We start from the raw sequence: 18,712 nt of genomic DNA on the forward strand, positions 1-18,712 counted from the left end.
ATCGCGATAAAGCACGATATTGAGCTTATCGACCAACATCACGATGTCGATAATATCGCGATAAAGCATCGTGCATTGGAGAAACCAAGCTCTGTTTACCATAATGTGTATATGGGGCTGATCTTATTACATATAATCAACTGTATAGAAATTTGAAAGCAAATGCAGGGGTGCAATAATAATAGGGAAAAAGAAACAAAGCAATAACAAGAAGGTCTTCCGTTGAAAACGGAAGACCTTAATATTGGGGTTTGTAAACAAAGTTAGAGTCGTGGTTAGTGTTTTACATATGTATTGGTGGAGGTTTTAATAAAGCGTTTTTTATTTCTTTTGTTGATAGCATTATTATGAACACATTGAATTAGTTTATCTTGTTTGTAACCTGTCATTTGACAAAGAAATAGTATTTTTTTACGCTTTACTTTTTTGTAAACAAAAACATAAAAAGACTTGAGCATTGTTAACAATAATGATTTCCAAGTTACCTCCAATACCTTGCTTAAATTGTGACTTGACTTTAAATATTCTAATTTTGGTCAAACATAAAAATGGGACACAAACCAATTTAATGCATGAAAAAGTTTAAAAAATGAAAGTTTGATCTTAAATCGTATTTTGGTCCGTCTGTTGCATATGCATGTATTACATTTATATTTGATGGGTATATAACTAATTTTGTTGACAATGAAGTCCCTTGATCAATGTAAAGAGTAGAAATACTACGGGAATTTAACAACAACACGACGAAAGAAAGAAAGAAAGAAAGAAAGAAAGAAAGAAAGAAAGAAAGAAAGAAAGAAAGAAAGAAAGAAAGAAAGAAAGAAAGAAAGAAAAAAGATAAAATGACAGGAAGAAAAGTGACAGGGAGAAAGAATGACAAGGAAGGAACGATCGAAGAAATAAGGAAGAAAGGAAATGAGATGAACACTTAATTTATATAAAAGATTTAAGATATGTATATTTTAGAGTCAAGGTCGGTGAATGAAGGACAACAAACCGCTTTCTGTTTTATCTGCCAACAACCAGATAAACCGACAATTCATCAAATTAATCCGCTGACAGGCTGTCGTACACTCGCACTCACTTCATTGTCTGAAAATAAACAACACACGCTACACTCACTCGCTATCGAGCGGCCGGTGTGATTGTGAAAATCTTAGGGTCTCGCTCCGACCACACACACACACACACATACACAGGTTACACGTAGTTCGGTCCTATAACTCTACCCAGGGATTTAAGGTTCTGTGTGCTTGTTGTCTGTGCATCTTCCACCATGGTACTTCTTGCACCCTTCCAGAAGGAGAAACTGGAATATTTTTTCAACTTTTTCGGTGAGTTGACACATTGTTATTATTGTTTGAAATTAATTGATCTTCGGTTTTAAATTTTGTTTATATTACCGTTGGTAAATTTGTTTAGACAACTTTGTGGAACCAAATGCGTGTATATATTTTCTGTTTTAGCAATGTGTGTCTTTTGTTTTGATGCGTGTATATATTGTATAAACATTTTTTTTTCTACGACGCAAAAAGTGTTGAATAAAGGAAATGCATGAAAATAGATTTATTTGACCTATTTTCAGCTAGATCAGCTGGTGTTCAAATTCACTGCAGATTATCAATGCAAGCTCACAATGAATAGCGTGCAGAAATTTTTTCCGTTTTGTTAATTTCGAATACCCCCCCCCTCCCTCCCACATTCACGAGGGTCAGTTGTTGACAAAAACAGAGACAGGCAATCTAGGTCACGGAACACAACCTTGTGCCGCTGGCCAGTTTTCACTGGACGTAAACAAAGTATCTAGATGGCCAACTGCTTACCGGTCGGTTAACCTGCAGTGTATATGTATATATGTAAAAAGATGTATGACCGGTCATTCGGTTGCACTTAATTTTACAACGTTTATGATTCGAAATCAACGGTCAAATATACAACAGGCATGCACATTAATGCATAAAACAGTCGAAGGGCTGGCTACATGTACTTTATCCCCCCTCCCCCGTAAAAGGAGAAAAACCCAAAACTTGCATCTCAAACAAATGAAAAGGAAGATCGTTCATTTGCAATACGCTTTTATTCTTTTTGCACATAATACAACAACTTTTATTCATTAAGTACTCCTTCGACGTCAGTGAAATAGTTTAAGTACTATACCATATGCAGTCAACCGTAAAAAGTCATTTAAAATGACGTCATGGATGAATTTCATTTAGATCAACGTCAATTCTAGATGCTTCTCCGCACTCTGTATATCCAATTTCAAACGTACGTACAAGTGCTCGTGTACCATTAATGTCAGCGAGATTCGGCGGGACTGAAACCATGGAAACATTTTGAAGACGTTCGACAATTTTTTTTTTTTACTGCAATCTCGACGAATCTCGCTGGAATAAGAGTACCGCATAAAGTAACTGCAGGTCTGTAGCTCCCGGTCTGAAAAATTCGGATGGACGAATTTATTCAGACCGGGAGCTACAGACCTGCAGCTACGCATACAGGTGCTTGAAGATAGCCACCCCATTTTCTTGATTTCTATAGACGCGTAACAAAAAAATCAAGAATAACGGAAAATATAAGAAAGTTCAGCCATACCTCCCGATCTGTATTACGTGTATAAATGTGTGAGATAGTAGTAGATTTTGAAGAAATTTCTGTATAGTGAGAGACATTCAATTACCCTGGAAGTCTTAATCGGTTGGGGATGGGGATGGGGTTATGGGGTGCTGTCCTCAAGTGACTATGCACGTGCATGGAGCTCACGTGATGTTGATTCCATAACACCTTGAATTATATGCTACTGCGACTCGATTTATCATCCAGTTATATCTAAAGTTTCTACACTATACATCATATATGTAAATTTAATTCAACTGTATCATCTGTCCTGATTTACAAAAATTAGATACAGATTACATTAGCTAATCTTCAATAACCTTTGTCAACATAAATGTAACCAGTATTTAGACCGAAACGGAGATTTGCGATCAACCAGTCAAGCGGAACTAATAGAGTTGCGAATAGGTATGAACTGGTAAATTGAGGCGAAAGCTCGAATTTTGACACCCCGTGCCTCTCAAAACACAAGCACATTTTCAATTTGAGCAAATTTTCTACACTGGCACAATGTTTTTTGTGTGTCATTATTATACTTCAAGGTAAACTAGTGCATGTGCCCAGGCACGTAGCATCAGGGGGGCCAGCCCCCCCCCCCACTTTTTCTTGCAGCAACTTATTTTTTAAAATTTACTTATAAAAAATTGTATTATCATGGAGTTGCCCCCCCCCCCCCCACTTTTTTTGGAGGATGTAAAAAAACAATATGAAAATAAGGAAGTTGAAATTGAAGTTATATACAACACCAGCCCCCCCCCCCCCCCCCCCCCCCCGCACGGATTAGGATTTTGAAGATTTTGGGAAAGTCCTTATTCCCCCCCTTTTTTTTTTTGCTTGTCAAGATTTTTTGGATGAGTCTGCCCCCCCCCCCCCCCCCCCCCCCACTTTCCAAAACGATGCTACGTGCCTGCATGTGCCCCCAATACAATCAGCAAGAAATGAAAAGCGAAGTACATGAACTGAAGCCTTAGAAACTTGCTTTAAATAGCCTGTTGTCAAACATGCAAGCCAGAGCAAGAAAGATATGTATGCGTAACCAGGTTATGCAACAAGCTACAACGTGATCATGATCAGACACTTACCACTTTGGATCATACTTTTACAAAATTAATGCAACATGCCACAATGTTATTTTCCAAGTAACTTGAATGTGTTTTTTGAGGTGGTATGACATAATGACAACATTTAGATATCAATGTGTGTTTATTAAACATCATCATCCCGGGAAATCAACCTTCCTAAATTGTTAGATTGTATACTGTAATTAATAATATCTGACTATAAAATGCGTGTTCAAAATTCAAAATTCATGGAAATTCTATGGAAGGTGAAAGACCTTACAGGCTTGCTGATCAGCTGCTAACCTTTAACTAAATATTGCGTTACGCTACTACATGTAGGTATCCATGCACGGTCTAAGGGGGTGGGGGTGAGGGGGTGGGGGGCAGGAACCCCTTGGAAAATTCAGATGTATCAATATGGAAAATAGGCCTCCCCCTTCCCCAGCAAAAAATAATTATTCCTCTGACTACACCCCGGGATCGATATTACACCAGATGGTGGTCCGAATTATAGGGGCAATCGCAACTTCTCGAGCCTTTCCGGCAAGCTCGGAAAAACACCTCGAATGTATTAACATCACCGGATGTTAGAATTTTATACAAAATGGAGTCGCTTCCCATTAAAATAAGAATCGGCTAGACAGTCATGTATGTCGCTTCTGTGTTATATTTTAGTGTATATCGTTTACTTTAATAAAGTTTAGCTCACATCTCAACAGATTGTAAAATTTGTTGTATTTATATCAAGTTATATAAAAAGGGGGGTAATACATTCGAGGTGTTTTTCCGAGCTTGCCGGAAAGGCCCGAGAAGTTGCGATTGTTATAGGGGACGAAGAAGAAAGATTTGCACATGCGCATCGACAGAAAAAAAAAAACAGAGAAAATTCCGAGTATTTAATTTTAAAAAGCTCTTCACACTATTACAAATAAGAGAAAATCCTTAATTGTTGTTATTTCTGAAAGGGAAATGAATGCAATATATTTTCTTTTCTTTTTAGATTCCAATGGCGACAGTTTTATCGAACACGACGATTTGCATGGATTTATGAAGGTAACACTACAATAAAATCAATCGTTGGTTTGAGCATATTTCTGGTTTATTTTCATTATAATAATGTATATTTTAAGGAACTTAAGTAAATCGATAATTTTATTTGCTTGCACGAAGGTTGGATGCAATCGCAACTTCTCGGACCTTTCCGGCATGATTGGAAAAACACCGAGGCGTTTTTCCGAGCTTGCCGGAAAGGCCCGAGTAGTTGCAATTGGGTTGGATGATGGCGGTCAATATCCGTGAGACGAGAGTTCTGCATAAAGAAATAAGAAATATTAAGATTTTATGCCAGAATAGTTCGATTGTTTCGTTACTGAATAGTATTTTATAGCCAAAAGTATCATACAGTAGAACTGATGGGCAATTTATAACCGTCCAGACACCTTAAGTCTTTATTTTTTCTTCAATTGTTGATTTTAATCACGAGCTCGAGATATTCTGATTTAGAATGTCTAAGGTCAGGCTGATATCTAACTCTTTTAAATATTTGACTGCTAAAGGTATATCTTGTCTGTAATACAAAATGTGCGATGTAACAGCAATGTTTAATCACAAACAGACAGAATACTGTATCAACACAATTAAATATTCCATTCATACAAAACTTGAAGTGAAACCAAGATGTTTAACAATATCGAAGCCAGAGAAAAATCAATTTGTTGACATGGTCAAAATGGTCATTGTTAATTGTTTGATAGCTGAAACTAGGTCAGATCTCCACGGTTAAGAGGACATCTTGTTAGTATTTAAAAGGTTTGACCACATTACAGAATCAATCGGATCATCTCGCCCCTTTCCCCCGCGGCACGCTAGTAGAAAAATTTGCGAGGAAAAAGGGCGAGGTGATGCATGCAATGCATTGGGTTGCTCTGTATCATGTGTATGACTTTGATCCTAACCAAGAGTTGAGATTGCGGCCAGGGAGTCGATGTACGGTTCAAGTTCGCCTGTCCCCAGAAGGCATTGTTCGGCCTTCAGTCTGCTTCCATAGATATACTTCCATAAATCTACAGTATAAATTGCTGATACCATGCATGCAACTAAGGTTTTATGATCGACTTTGGTCGATTCAGCTGATTCCACATGAGGCATACGACAAATATAACTACATTTGTATTTGCGTGTATTGTACGCTATATGCATTTCTTTTTTAGTATGCAACAATTATAGCTGCGTGTGAAATTTTTAAATAATATGTTTATAGTGCTTAGAGGCACTAATTTTATGTTGATGTTAACATTGATACGCAAACATTCATGCCGTTACATGTGTAGTTTTTTTGTGTGCGTTCGTCATGATTTCTTATACCCCCCCCCCCTTCTTAATAAAAACCCAGATGTTTCGTGTGCAACTTATATAGAAGAATGCTGATAATCAACATGGCAGATAAAACAAAATTACAAAACAAATAGCCCTCCGAAAAAAAACAAACAAAAAAAAAACCCACAAAAAGCAAACTAAAAAACACCCCCCCCCACCAAAAATAAAAGACAAAGAGAAAAAAACCCAATAAAAGAAAATTACTAGTATTCATGAATGTTAAAATACCTGGATCATAATAAAAATGTCATTCTTCTACGCTTGAAACTTAGACCTACGATAAGTTATACAGCAGAGTACCTTATTATAACTCAAGGCCATTCACACTTGTTTCAAAATGAATCAACTTACATAAAATAAAAACAATGCATTGTCATTATGCAGTTTAATATAGTGTTGGCTGTTTTAAGTGATGTTTATTTAAGAAAATTAAACAGCAAGTTAAAAAGTTCACTGGGATATAAATTTGGTTGATCACGTGATCAAATCCTGTGAAACCCGAGGGGCTTCTCAGAAAATATGATCACGTTCCAACCAAGGTCATATCCCGGTGAACTTTTTAACATTGCTATTTATTACTTATATTTACATTTGAAAGAGGCAAATTGTTCAGAATTGTAAAATTTACCGAGTTTTCATGTTTACAATATTCCAACCGACAAGCGATCAGGACGTGCTATGATCAATGTGACGTCATAAAAAAGTCAACAGAACTGAGCAAAGTCAGTTTATCCGCTATTTTTTGTTTAAAAGAAAGTCTATAATAAACATTTTATATAAAACGAATTACTTTATAATAAAAAAATAATCGTTCGTCCCTGGAGCTTCGTTATAACGATGTTGTTTTAATAGGTTTATATGTCATGATTATAATTTTTCATTACATAGAGAATTGTGGACTACACCCAATGGAGTACCAACTCCCCCGCCTATCACGAGATGTTTGGCGTGCACGAGGCTTTCTTCGAGATTTTGATGGAGAAAACAGAACACAGTATGTCATTTTTATGAATTTTGAATATCTAGAACTACAGACGAGGATTTGATGATAAGGTATCCCTATATATACAGGTACAGTAGTATATATTAATCAAAGTACTGAAGTACTGACGGGAGTTGATTTTATCGATTATCATTTATTTTAAAATCAACTTATCTTGCATTGCAATTAGTTTCTAGTCTGTATTTGAATTAATATGATTTTTTTTAGTTTTCCGACAAGAATTTCTAGAAACCCCATATTACACAACATGGAGACGATCGGCTGTCTCCGTTAATCTCCAACAAGCAAAAGTGCCTCTCTGCTTGTCGGAGATTTACGGAGACAGCCGAGCGTTTGGTTGATATATTTTAAAATTCTGGCGTAAGAATACATGAGACTATGAAAATATCTAAATTGTTCGTATTATATAAAATCAGACTATTTACAAAGTGTTTATTGATAAGTTTCCTTGAAAAATAATTCTTCAGCATACATTACATCGAATTTTTCTATTATTTTCAAGAACTAAGTCTTGTCAGCGGTGATGATTTGTGCTTAGGTCCAAACACTGTTTCACTTTCGGTTTGCCATAGTAACTGCATAGGAGAGTTGATTAAAATCAACTCCTAAAAAAGGGGTGTTGTAATATAAACTCAACATATTTTACGTGCTATTATGGCTTAATCTTCATGCTTATTGTTTTTATAATACATGTAATGTCTTCGTAAGCTCCATTGATAAAAAACTAAATTATATACTTGAAGACTTACACAGTTCGTTAAGGTCATAATGCAAATATTTTTTGTAGTTTTCCTCTTTCGTACTCCTTATTAGGAATGTTGATTCTTTGTAGAAAGAGTTGACCTTGATGATTGGCTGAAACTGTGGTCAAAGTTGATTCATGGGAGTATGGGGATGCAGAACTTTCCTGTGTGGCTTAGACTCCTACCAAAGTCCTTGTTCAGGATCATTGATAGAGACGGTAGGTGAATGAGACATCCTTTTGAAGGATCACTGATAAAGGTTGTTGATTTGTAACAAACCCCAGATTAGTACATGTATAACCCAAAGAAAAGTTAGGCTGACAACACCTTCTAGAATATGATCATCTATAGAGACGTTAGGTTGACAATCAATCCTAGAATAGGATCAGCGATAGACATAGTAGGTGGACAATAAATCCTAGGATAGGATCATCGATAAAGACAGTGGGTTGACTATGAATCCTATAATAAGATCATCGATAAAAACTGTAAGTTGGTAATACATCCTAGAATAGGTGGTAGGTGGATAATGAACCCTAGAATGGGATTATGGATATTAGAAATGGTAGGTTTGTAATAGATATTAGAACAGGACCATTGATAAAGAGGGTGCATATGTAGGTTTGTAGGAAGGATTATTTATATTGCTTATAGGTTGATAATAATCCAAGGACATGACCGTCTAGCTTAATATGAAATACCATGAGAGAAACATCGATAAAAATGTTAGATTTTTGAGAAATCCTAGATAGAGAAAGTAGGTTGATGTAATTATCGTAAAAAATGACCATCAAAGATCTGCAAGGTTGGTAATGAATCTATTTGAAAGAGCATTAAAAGAAGTAATGGATTGGTACGACATCTTAGAATAGGGCTGTCGAGAGAGAGGTTTAGAATAAGTTCGTAAGTCCTAGCATAGTCCTAGCATGTGGTCTGGTGGGAAATCCTACTTGTATAATATGAATACTGATAGAGGGATTAGGTTGATAAACACATTCCTAGAATAGGATTATCAATTCAGACGTTAGAATAAAAATAAAACAAAAGGTTTGTAGTAAATACAATAGGATTATTGATAGAGATGATATGATATAAAAAGGTCCAAATTTAGGAAGATAGGTCGGTGATGATTCCTTTTGAAATATTGCTTGATAGGTTGGTAATAGATTCTTAAATTACATGGACCATTTATAGAGATGGTAGATAAATATCATTAGATTATTTAAATTATCTACATATATAGAGACGATAATAACCTTCGAAAAAGTTGGCAACAGTGACGTCGAAAGCAAATTGAAAGTGGGAGGGGCGACATATATCGCGAATGTTGACCCCCCCCCCCCCCCCCCCCCCCAAGGTTCTGACGCCGAGGGAATGATGCTAGAAAAGAACCAGTGATAGAGAGGATGGGCCGGGGGTCGGTATGGATCACTAAGTGTTACATTAACAATATATTTTTCTCCCCAGAGGATGGTATTATAAGGGAGGATGAGTTGGCGGATTTCTACACAAAATTCGTTAAACTGGAGAGTCAGGAGGCTAAAGTGGTGGCCAAAACCGCACACGATACCATGACAGACGTACGTATTACTATATAACTAAATATATATTATACAATACCATAACAGATCGGCGTAGATATCATTATATAAATAGTGGCTGTTTGGGGGGGGGGGGGTAGCAGTTGAAAATGAGACCACGAGAAAACCATTGTTAAACGACGCGAAGCGAAGGTTGACAATGTTTTTCGAGGGATGTCAGTTTCAACTGTTACCTTACCAAACAGGCTCTTTTTATTTTATTATACGGAATGTCTAAATTTTAGAGAAAATTAGTGCTTCTATTTTGATTATTTTTTTTGCATTATTTTAAACGATGAACTGTCTCGCTTAATTCATCTAAAACTGAAAAGTTGAAGAAAAAAGAAGACATGCTTCACAAAACTTTTTATGAAATTTATGATAATGTATATATACGTCAACATTCCAGTAGTTTACATACTTAAATTCTTTTCTTTTGCGTAAAAAAAATTAAAGGAGTGTGTATGAGGGGATGGGGTGTTAAGCTTTGGTCAGATGGCTACAAAATCTAAGTTTCTAGGTATGAATATTAAGAAAATGGTCGATTTGGTAGTAAATGCGGCTATGCATTCAATAAACGAGGATGTGATACAAAGTCCGATAACTCTAGAATTCACCAACGGAAATAAACTGCGTACAAAGTTAGGTTTATATGAATTTGAATTAAATGTGAATCAGTTCGATACTGATATGTGATCTTCAGATCAATTGTAAGTCATTATTTGCGCTTTCATTTTTTGTTATTAGACAATGATTCAAAGTTAAAATAATGATCTACAGCAACTATCTCCTTTTGATTAAAATATATACTGAACCTCATGATCTAGAGTCGAATAGAGCCAATGACATTGAACACACGCTGCTCCGGATACTGAATAATTTTTTTTTTTTTTTTTTTTTTTACTTTTACGAATTGTCTTGAATTCTTAACAACGACTCGTACAAGTCCTTCCAAATCAATCAATGCAATCGCAACCTCTCGGATTTTTACGTTAGAGCTGAAAACACCTCGAGTTTATTTGGTTTTTTTGTTTGTTTGTTTGTTTCTTTTTTTTTTTCTTGTTGGAAAAACCCAAGAAGTTGCGATTGGCGCATTTTAAGACCGCGGAACATTAACTGGCAAGATTGGAAATATACAGCGTACGTCAGTTTCACTTGTTACAGTCAAAACATTTGAAATGGGCGGGAACAAATTGACACGGACGTCTGAGAAAACATTGGACTGAAACTGTCTACATGTATATGTAATCATAGGAAATGTATTTTCAATCCACCATCGGCATTTGTAACTTGCTATATACATGTTAATTAAAGCGATCGAAAAACATTATATTTATTATCGGCAAAGTGATTGAAAACAAATTATTTTACCAATAAGTATATAATCAGCAAATATGAGAAGATCTCAATTCGGGAAAGATAATATGCAAGGCAAGGCATTCTCCGATGACTTCAGAGAATCAGTCGTCCAAGTCTGATATCAAGTGGGGTTTATTCACAGAGAAGAACAATCAAAGTTCCCATTAATAAGTTTAAAATTATATCCAATAATAGAATATATAAAATGTTTCATATAAGAAGTCATCGGACAATGCTTTGCCCTGCTATGATATCTCCGAATTTGTATTTTTTCACATTTGCTGATTTATACTTATTGATGGAATAAAATGTTAACCGCTTTTCTGATAATAAATAAAATGTTTTTCGATCGCTTTACATTAGTATGCAAGTTAGAAATGCTGAGATGGATTGAAAATACAGTTTCAATCCAATGTTTTCTCAGACGTCCGTGTCAATTTGTTCCCGCCCATTTCAAATGTTTTCACTGTAACAAATGAAACTGATGCAAGCTGTATATTTCAAATCTTGCCAGTTAATGTTCCGCGGTCTTAATAATATGTTTTACCATAATAAAATAACGCAAACACTGATACACACGTTTTATATGTTTAATTGTATGTTTTGGTAAGTTGTACATGTATTTCTGTCTCTGTATGTTGTATTGTGTTACAGTACGGCAGGTACCCACTGGATCTGGCTGGTTATGAGCAGATCTTTGCCAACTTCCTGTTGGGGAAAACTCCGTACGGACCGGGTAGGTTTATCTTCGGCTGTTTCGAGCATAGTCCCCATCACACCAAATTCAAGCTCATCCGGGGAACTGACGACGACGAAGAGGAAATCAAGATCAACGTCGAGAAGAAAGGTCGTCGTGGGTCAACGGAAGCCGTCAGGCTAAGGTTAAAGAAAGTGTAAAAATACCCCCCCCCCCCCCCCCCCCCCCCGAAAAAAAATAAAATATTAAAAAAGAGGTAACAAATTTGCTCATTATTTTTCAGGTATGCTTTTTTTTTCTCTGCAAAAAGTGTCAATCTACTAGTATTCCTTTTTTTGAGCTCCATATCATCTGCATTTTGTTAATGTACTTATTTGTTTTCAAATTGTTTTGCTATGTTTTAATTGTTATGAAGGTTTGTGAACTAACAATGAATGTAGGCAGGCTTACTTTTTTTCATTTTTTTTTGTCAATATCATTGTACACCTATTAAACAAAATTAATTTACGTATTATTTGGTCTGGTTTACTCTGTTACTTGTATTTCCATTTTGTTTAATTAAATATTCTGATGGGAATAAGAACACTAGGGTTATTTCGATTTAATATATCGAAGCAAATGAGTGGTTGAAATAAAACTAGCGGTTTAAAAGAAATACGTTTATATAAGAAATATATTATCTTTGATTAATTGGTTCTATTCTGTTTAAATATTGCAATTTACAGACTGATGTTTAAATTAATTGAAGCTCAAGTATTGATTTTTATCTTGTTATTAATTTTTTTTAAAATAATGTTTTAATATCAAAATTGTATGCGTTTTGTCTATTTCTTTGCCGCCAGTCAGCTCCTAAATCAAGCATTCACTTACTTCTATATGAACGTGTTTGATGAAATATGGAATAGATAATTAAAATTGTAAATTTTTACTCCCATATTTGCAATTGCAACTTTTCGGGCATTTACGACAGAGCTCGGAAAAAATTCCGAGCTCTGCCGGAAAGGCCCGAGAAGTTCCGATTGTGATCTTTTGGTCAATTTGACAACAAACAATCGATTCCAAAAAGTCCCGCCATGCAGTGCTGTCTTACTTCCTCTGTCTGATTACCGAGAAGTTTTCCAATACAATTTATTTCATTTCCGAGAAATTTTTGAATAAATTACTTGTTATTTAAGATATTTAAAAATAAATTAAAACAGATATATGAATGTGTGAAAGTAAAGTGTAGAAAAATCAATGTTATTTTCTATATTGATGCCAAAAGAAATGATCATTTGTATATATAGTGGTTATGGGGTTAACAAACAAACAATTGTAGAGTGCTTATACAGTCTCTTGTCTTTGCAAAAAATATCATTCTGTGAACACTTCAAATTTATGTATATGTCAAAAAATAGAAAGAAGACATTTTTCGTTACAAAGAAAATATGTGTAGTTTTATTGCATGTAATAAACTACACAATTTTCTTTGTTAAAATTACAAAATGAAAACAGCTGATTGTCATACATGATTTGAATATTTTACCAAGCAGGAGACTAAAGTCGAAATATAATCCGTTTTATTTCTACATATGGCATACAAACAAATCATTTACAATATTGGTTACTGTTGTGTTTCAATTGTTATAGACCAAAATTCACAATCATTTTTTTTATTTTCTTGATTTTTAATCAACATCTTCTGTTCCAAAATTTACAATCCTTTGTTCGACACTCTCGAGCATTTTTTGTTGTAGACCAAAGTAATGAATTTATACATGTTTGTTTTCTATTATCTTTCTTTACTCTTTTATCATTTTCGCTACGCATGGATTTTCGGTTTATGTGGAGCGGAATGGACCTAAAACCTTATTGTATAGTACAGCGAAGATGCTTTTTGATCTGAGTTCTTTATGATTTGATTGTGTAGTATTTAGAGCAGTATTGTTTTTTAAGTTTGATGTATTGTATTTTTGTCGTTTTAATTTTTGAAATCATTATTGACCAACTGAATGAAATAACATTTGATGAATTTGTCGATTGGTGCTTTCCGGAACGGAACGAAGGCAGCAAAGGGGTACCCAACGGGGAAATGGAAATTAAATAAAATAACATAAAAACATTAAAATGGAACATCGATATTTTATTAACTTTTATAATAAAAAAATATTGTTCATTTTTTTTATACCTATTTCCCTGTTGGTTACCCCTTTACTAGCTTGTTACAATGTTTCTTTTCGTTCCGTTCCGCAAAGTACCAATTGCCACGAATTTTGATCAGAAGAGAATCGGTCAATTTGTTTAACAGAAAAACAAATTCGTAAACTGAATGCAATGAATGTAATTATATGACTAAACAAAGATATAAAATTGAGACTGGATTGTTGTTATTTTTAGATGCATGTTTTATGTTCAGTTCTCCGATAGGCGTGTCAAACATTCATTTGCCCTTTTTGGACATACTTAGAACCATTTTAACAAGAGCTTGGACTTTCAGTAGCATGTAACTGTTAATTTCTTGCGTTAAAACAACTTTAAAATGACGCTGGTTTCAAGCGAAATATACACCGATTGTGTATTCTTAGCTCAAAAGTCAGGCAAATCTTGCTGATTTCAAAGAGCCATATCTGTGAGATCAGCAATGAAATAGACAGGCCTACGTCACGTAGGTGTTCGACACAACTACCCAAAGTCCAAGCTCTTGTTAAAATGGTTCTATTAAGAGGGCTGGATGGACGTGGTCATTTTTAGATTATAAATTGATCTTCTCAAGAAGAAGAGCTCTGTATAATGATACAGAGAGACATTCAGATTTTAAAGTTGAATAAACATGTATGTATCTTGATACAGAGATCTTCTTTAAAAGAGATTTATATTGTCTAAAAATGGCCAACCATTACTGAACGCAGATTTTCAGCTCAAATATGAGACCACACACCATGCAAACAAAACTTTTTACTCAGTGGTCACGTGGTTATGCTCTCGTTAGAGCGTTTCCTTTATTTTTATCATTTAACTATTCATGTGATAAAAATGACAATAACAAACTGTCAACCATCTCAAAAATCCATAAAACGAAATACAAATTCAAAGCAGAGCAACACGGACCTCTAGATAGATAGAGGTAGGATCAGGTGTCATGGAGAGTGAGCATCCTCTGCTGACCGGTCACACCCGCCCGTGTGTGCTCTTTGTCGTAATCGGGGGGAAAAACGGAAAAGTCCGTAGACAATTATGTGATTAATTATGGTCTAACAATTAGTATGAAAAACATCAGTCAGCATGCGACCCAGTGGAAGATAGTATTTGCTGACAAGGTCGTTGTATCGACCATAGAACTTACGAAAAGATGACTTTAAACGAGAATGTTGATAGTTCTATTTTATCAACTTGTTTGTTAGTAGCTTGCCTCGCCTTAGAAACTGTTCATCGAAGAGCATGCCCTTGTATATCGAATTAACTGAGAGACAAAAACACCATATGCAGGTGATGAAGGTATATTGCTACATGACTATAGAAAAATTGAAGTCATCGCGTTTATCATAAAGTTACCATCAATGTCCATTTCCAGTAAAATATCCAAATATGAATCAGATGACGCGGACTCAGTGGTATCATTTATTTCAAGTTCACGGGATATATCGAGTCGACATAAGTGTCACAGTTCATATTAATTTATTTATTTAATGTTCATCAGCACGCATTGCCGATAGAACGCATTGCTGTATGTATGAATGAGTGCATGTGTGAATGTTGTGATAAGACACGTGGTTTTTCCATTTTTAGGATTTAGTGACCAGGTACATGTATATAAGTCTTATTGACCAATGACAGACGACTTTTAGCTCATTAATATGCATGTTTTACTAACTTCGTTCACTATATAAGCGCAAGTCCCGCCAAATCCAGTACCCACAGATTCTACCCTTTACGGCGCTAGTATCAATTACTGTTATATTCTATTCCTGATCTTCAAAGATCCAGTTATTTATTTATTATCTAAAGTCCTGGATACCTGGTAAGATCACTGTTAAACATATTATTGTAACATCATATTCAGTGATATTGTCGGTAAATCACCGGTATTATAATTGGGAAAGCCATTGTGTTTGTAATTTTATTTAATATGTAGTACATGTAATTGTCTTTCGTCAACGTGTGTGTGTTGTGTTGTGAATGTGTTTTCTGTGTTTTCTAGGTTTCTTTTCATATTTAATATAAAAGCAAAGTACGAATCCAAGTCTTTGATCGTTATTATTTAACGACCCTGTGACAATGGCGCCCACGTTGGGACTGCTTTGAAGGAAACCAGGGTCCAGATTCCAGCTCCAGGGACAAGGTTCCAACACCAGGGCCAGACATGTTCGAGGCGGCTGTGTGAAAGTGCCGATATCCTTGTGAAAAGTAGGCCTACAACTTCAGTTTATAAGTGAGCGAGCTCCGTCGACCACTACTACTATTCATCTGGCTAGCTTTTGTTCATACTCGGAGATGAGTTCAATTCAGAACACCGTCCAGTGATCCGATCATTTGTGGAGATCTCTTGATCTAGTGCGGGAACAGGTGTATTCGCGTCGTAAACTGCGCGCAGTGATAGCATCGATTACAGAATTTCCATCTGTTAAAAATTCCAATTAAATGTGAAAAAGTGCTATCCATTCATTTATATGATCTATGTTTTGTAAATGTCTCAATTGTTTGTAATGTCAATTGTCTCTGTTGTTTACATGTCGTATGTGTTATGTTGAATGAGAGTAAAGCCGGCTGTGTGCAAGGTGCGTGCTATTCAAGCGTGAAAGTGATCGGGCTCGAGATTCTTTATTTCATGTGTTTTGATTTTGTATTTCCGGAAGTGTAAAAACGTGTTTTCCCAAGGTATAATTTCAGTCTGAATCGCGATTGTGAACGATATTTACACTGAAAATATGTACACGTTTACTCAATGATTTGTTTAGCACATGTTGATGTTGTCATATGTGTTTTGTGAACTGTCAATGTGTCTGTCTTAGATATTTTTTGTGTTTTCGTGAACAATTTTCCCCACCCCTGCCCACCCCAGCCCACCCCAGCCTATGATCCAAATATTACTGGTCAACTGCGCGCGTTGCATTTCACGATATTTATTTGCAGCCTTGACTAACCCAGAATATAGGACACAAGGACGTTTGGACAAAGAAGATTGACAATCGGGTATTTATTATTGGTATAATGACATAGTGAATACAGTAACTGTTGTCATCAGATATACTTCAAGTCGTGTGTGCATTTGATTTAGTGTGTATGCTTCATGTCTGTATGGTAGAACAAATGCGCATTGCGATAATTATTTTCAATTTGCTTTTGTGTCTGTCTCAGTGTCTGAGGGAAGTAAGTGTCACTATGGCGAGTAATGATGAAACGTCATTGGAAGATCTTATCAGTCAGATAAATTCAGAAAATCATTACAGGGTTATTCCAAAGGAAGAATATCAAATGTTACTGAAGTGTAAAGCTGATAGTGTCAAACAAACTCCTTCTTGTAATCCCAGGTTACCATTTGCTTCTGCAGATGAGGGTGCTAGGCCAAAGTTTAGTCCAAGGGTGAGTTTGCCCTCCCCCAGGTTATTTAACTCTACTATGACTAGTGCTCTGTGTCAGAACTCCAACCCAAATCCAGTCAAACTTCCATCTTTTAGTGGTAGTGAAACATTACAAAAAGGGGATGTCAGTTTTGAAGTTTGGTCTTATGAGGTTAGATGCCTTAAGAGCCAATTATCAGAAAATGCTTTATTGCAGCTTGTTCGTAGTTCTTTGAAGGGCCAAGCGCGTGAAATCTTAATCCCTCTTGGTGAAGATGCCACGATTGACAACATTCTCGGGAAATTGGAAGACTTTTATGGGAATGTCTGCACACCTGAAAATATCATGCAGAATTTCTATGCAGATCATCAAAAAGAAGGTGAGACAATTGTTACCTATGGTTCTAGATTGGAACAATGTATATCAAAAGCTGTAAGATTAGGTCACATTGACTCTAGTGCTAAAGACGCAATGTTAAGGTCAAAGTTCTGGTCTGGATTGAGAAGCGCTCAATTAAGAAATGCTACCAGACATAAGTATGAATCAGTTAAAGAGTTTTATTCACTGCTGAGAGAAGTGAGACAGATAGAACAAGAGGAAAATAATTTAAAATCTGTCAATGCAGTTACAAAGCCTAGTGTTTCCATGTTGACAAATATTGATTCTCTCACTATTCAGAATTCAGAATTTGAAAAAATGCAGAAACAACTCTCAGATCTACTTGGTCACATGAAAAAGCTTGATGATCGCATGGGTAAATTAGAGCAAAATGTTTCATCAAACAATTATAATCCACAAAATGCTTACAGATCAGACTCCTTTCAGGGTAGACAAAGATATTACCCAAGAGGCAGTGGAAACTACTCACAGCAACATAGGAGACAATTCCAACAGCAGAATCAGTCGCGCAATCAGCAGACTAAAAGTGGTAACTCTGGTCAGGTTGGAGGTAACAATTTAAACTAATATCATCTTCTGTTGTGGGGCAAACAGAGGATGCAATTAATGAAAGCCCTACCAGAACAACAAATCAACAAAATACTGACAGTTTATTTTCTAGATTAGTTGGTGAATCCAATGATACTGAAATATTTATCAATGGTGTCAAGACCAAAGCACTGATTGATTCAGGCTCTATGGTAACATGCATTTCAGAAGAATTTTTCAAATGTTTGAATCCTATGCCAACTTTGCATGATATGTCAGAACTTGGACTGAATGTTCAAAGTGCCAATGGCAGTTTGCTACCTTACAGTGGTTATGTAGAGTTAGAAATTTGTGTACCCTGTTTTGGTAACTCATCTTATGCTATACCTGCTCTTGTAGTTCCTCAGACTAATTATTCAAAAATTGTGCCTGTTATTGTAGGAACTAATTTCATTCGTATTTGCAGGAATACTTATGAACAGACATTAGATGAAGATGTCCCAGATGAGTGGAGAGTAGCATTTAACAGCTTGAAAGATGAAAGGCCAGTAAAGACAACGAACAAGTATGCCATCCAGATAGCACCAAATGAAACCAAAGTCATAAGAGGTATAGTAAGAAATGTCAGAAACATTGAATCAGCTGTGACTGAACAAGTCAATACTTCTCTCTCAGGTGGTCTTGTTATTTGTCCAAGAGTTGTTTCCCTTACCAAGTGTAAGAATACTGTTGCCATACCTGTTAGAGTGTGTAATATATCTGCTTCCATTGTACATGTTCCTCCTAGATCACTTTTATGTGCATTACATGAG

General features: G+C 35.7%; 1 protein-coding gene and 1 pseudogene across 1 annotated transcript; both read left to right on the plus strand.

Annotated features, from left to right (window-relative positions):
• The first annotated feature begins 1,109 nt into the window (after nt 1-1,109).
• LOC128172952 (sarcoplasmic calcium-binding proteins II, V, VI, and VII-like) lies at nt 1,110-12,621 on the plus strand. Its single transcript, XM_052838687.1, has 6 exons — nt 1,110-1,334; nt 4,678-4,730; nt 6,942-7,047; nt 7,889-8,017; nt 9,267-9,379; nt 11,393-12,621. The coding sequence occupies exons 1-6, from the start codon at nt 1,277-1,279 to the stop codon at nt 11,633-11,635; spliced, it is 702 nt and encodes a 233-aa protein (XP_052694647.1). The 5' UTR covers nt 1,110-1,276; the 3' UTR covers nt 11,636-12,621.
• A 3,456-nt stretch (nt 12,622-16,077) lies between these two features.
• Nucleotides 16,078-17,952, plus strand: LOC128170434 (uncharacterized; annotated as a pseudogene).
• Nucleotides 17,953-18,712: the final 760 nt, after the last annotated feature.

This window comes from Crassostrea angulata, chromosome 2 (genome assembly GCF_025612915.1).
Source record: "Crassostrea angulata isolate pt1a10 chromosome 2, ASM2561291v2, whole genome shotgun sequence".
NCBI lineage: Eukaryota > Metazoa > Mollusca > Bivalvia > Ostreida > Ostreidae > Magallana > Magallana angulata.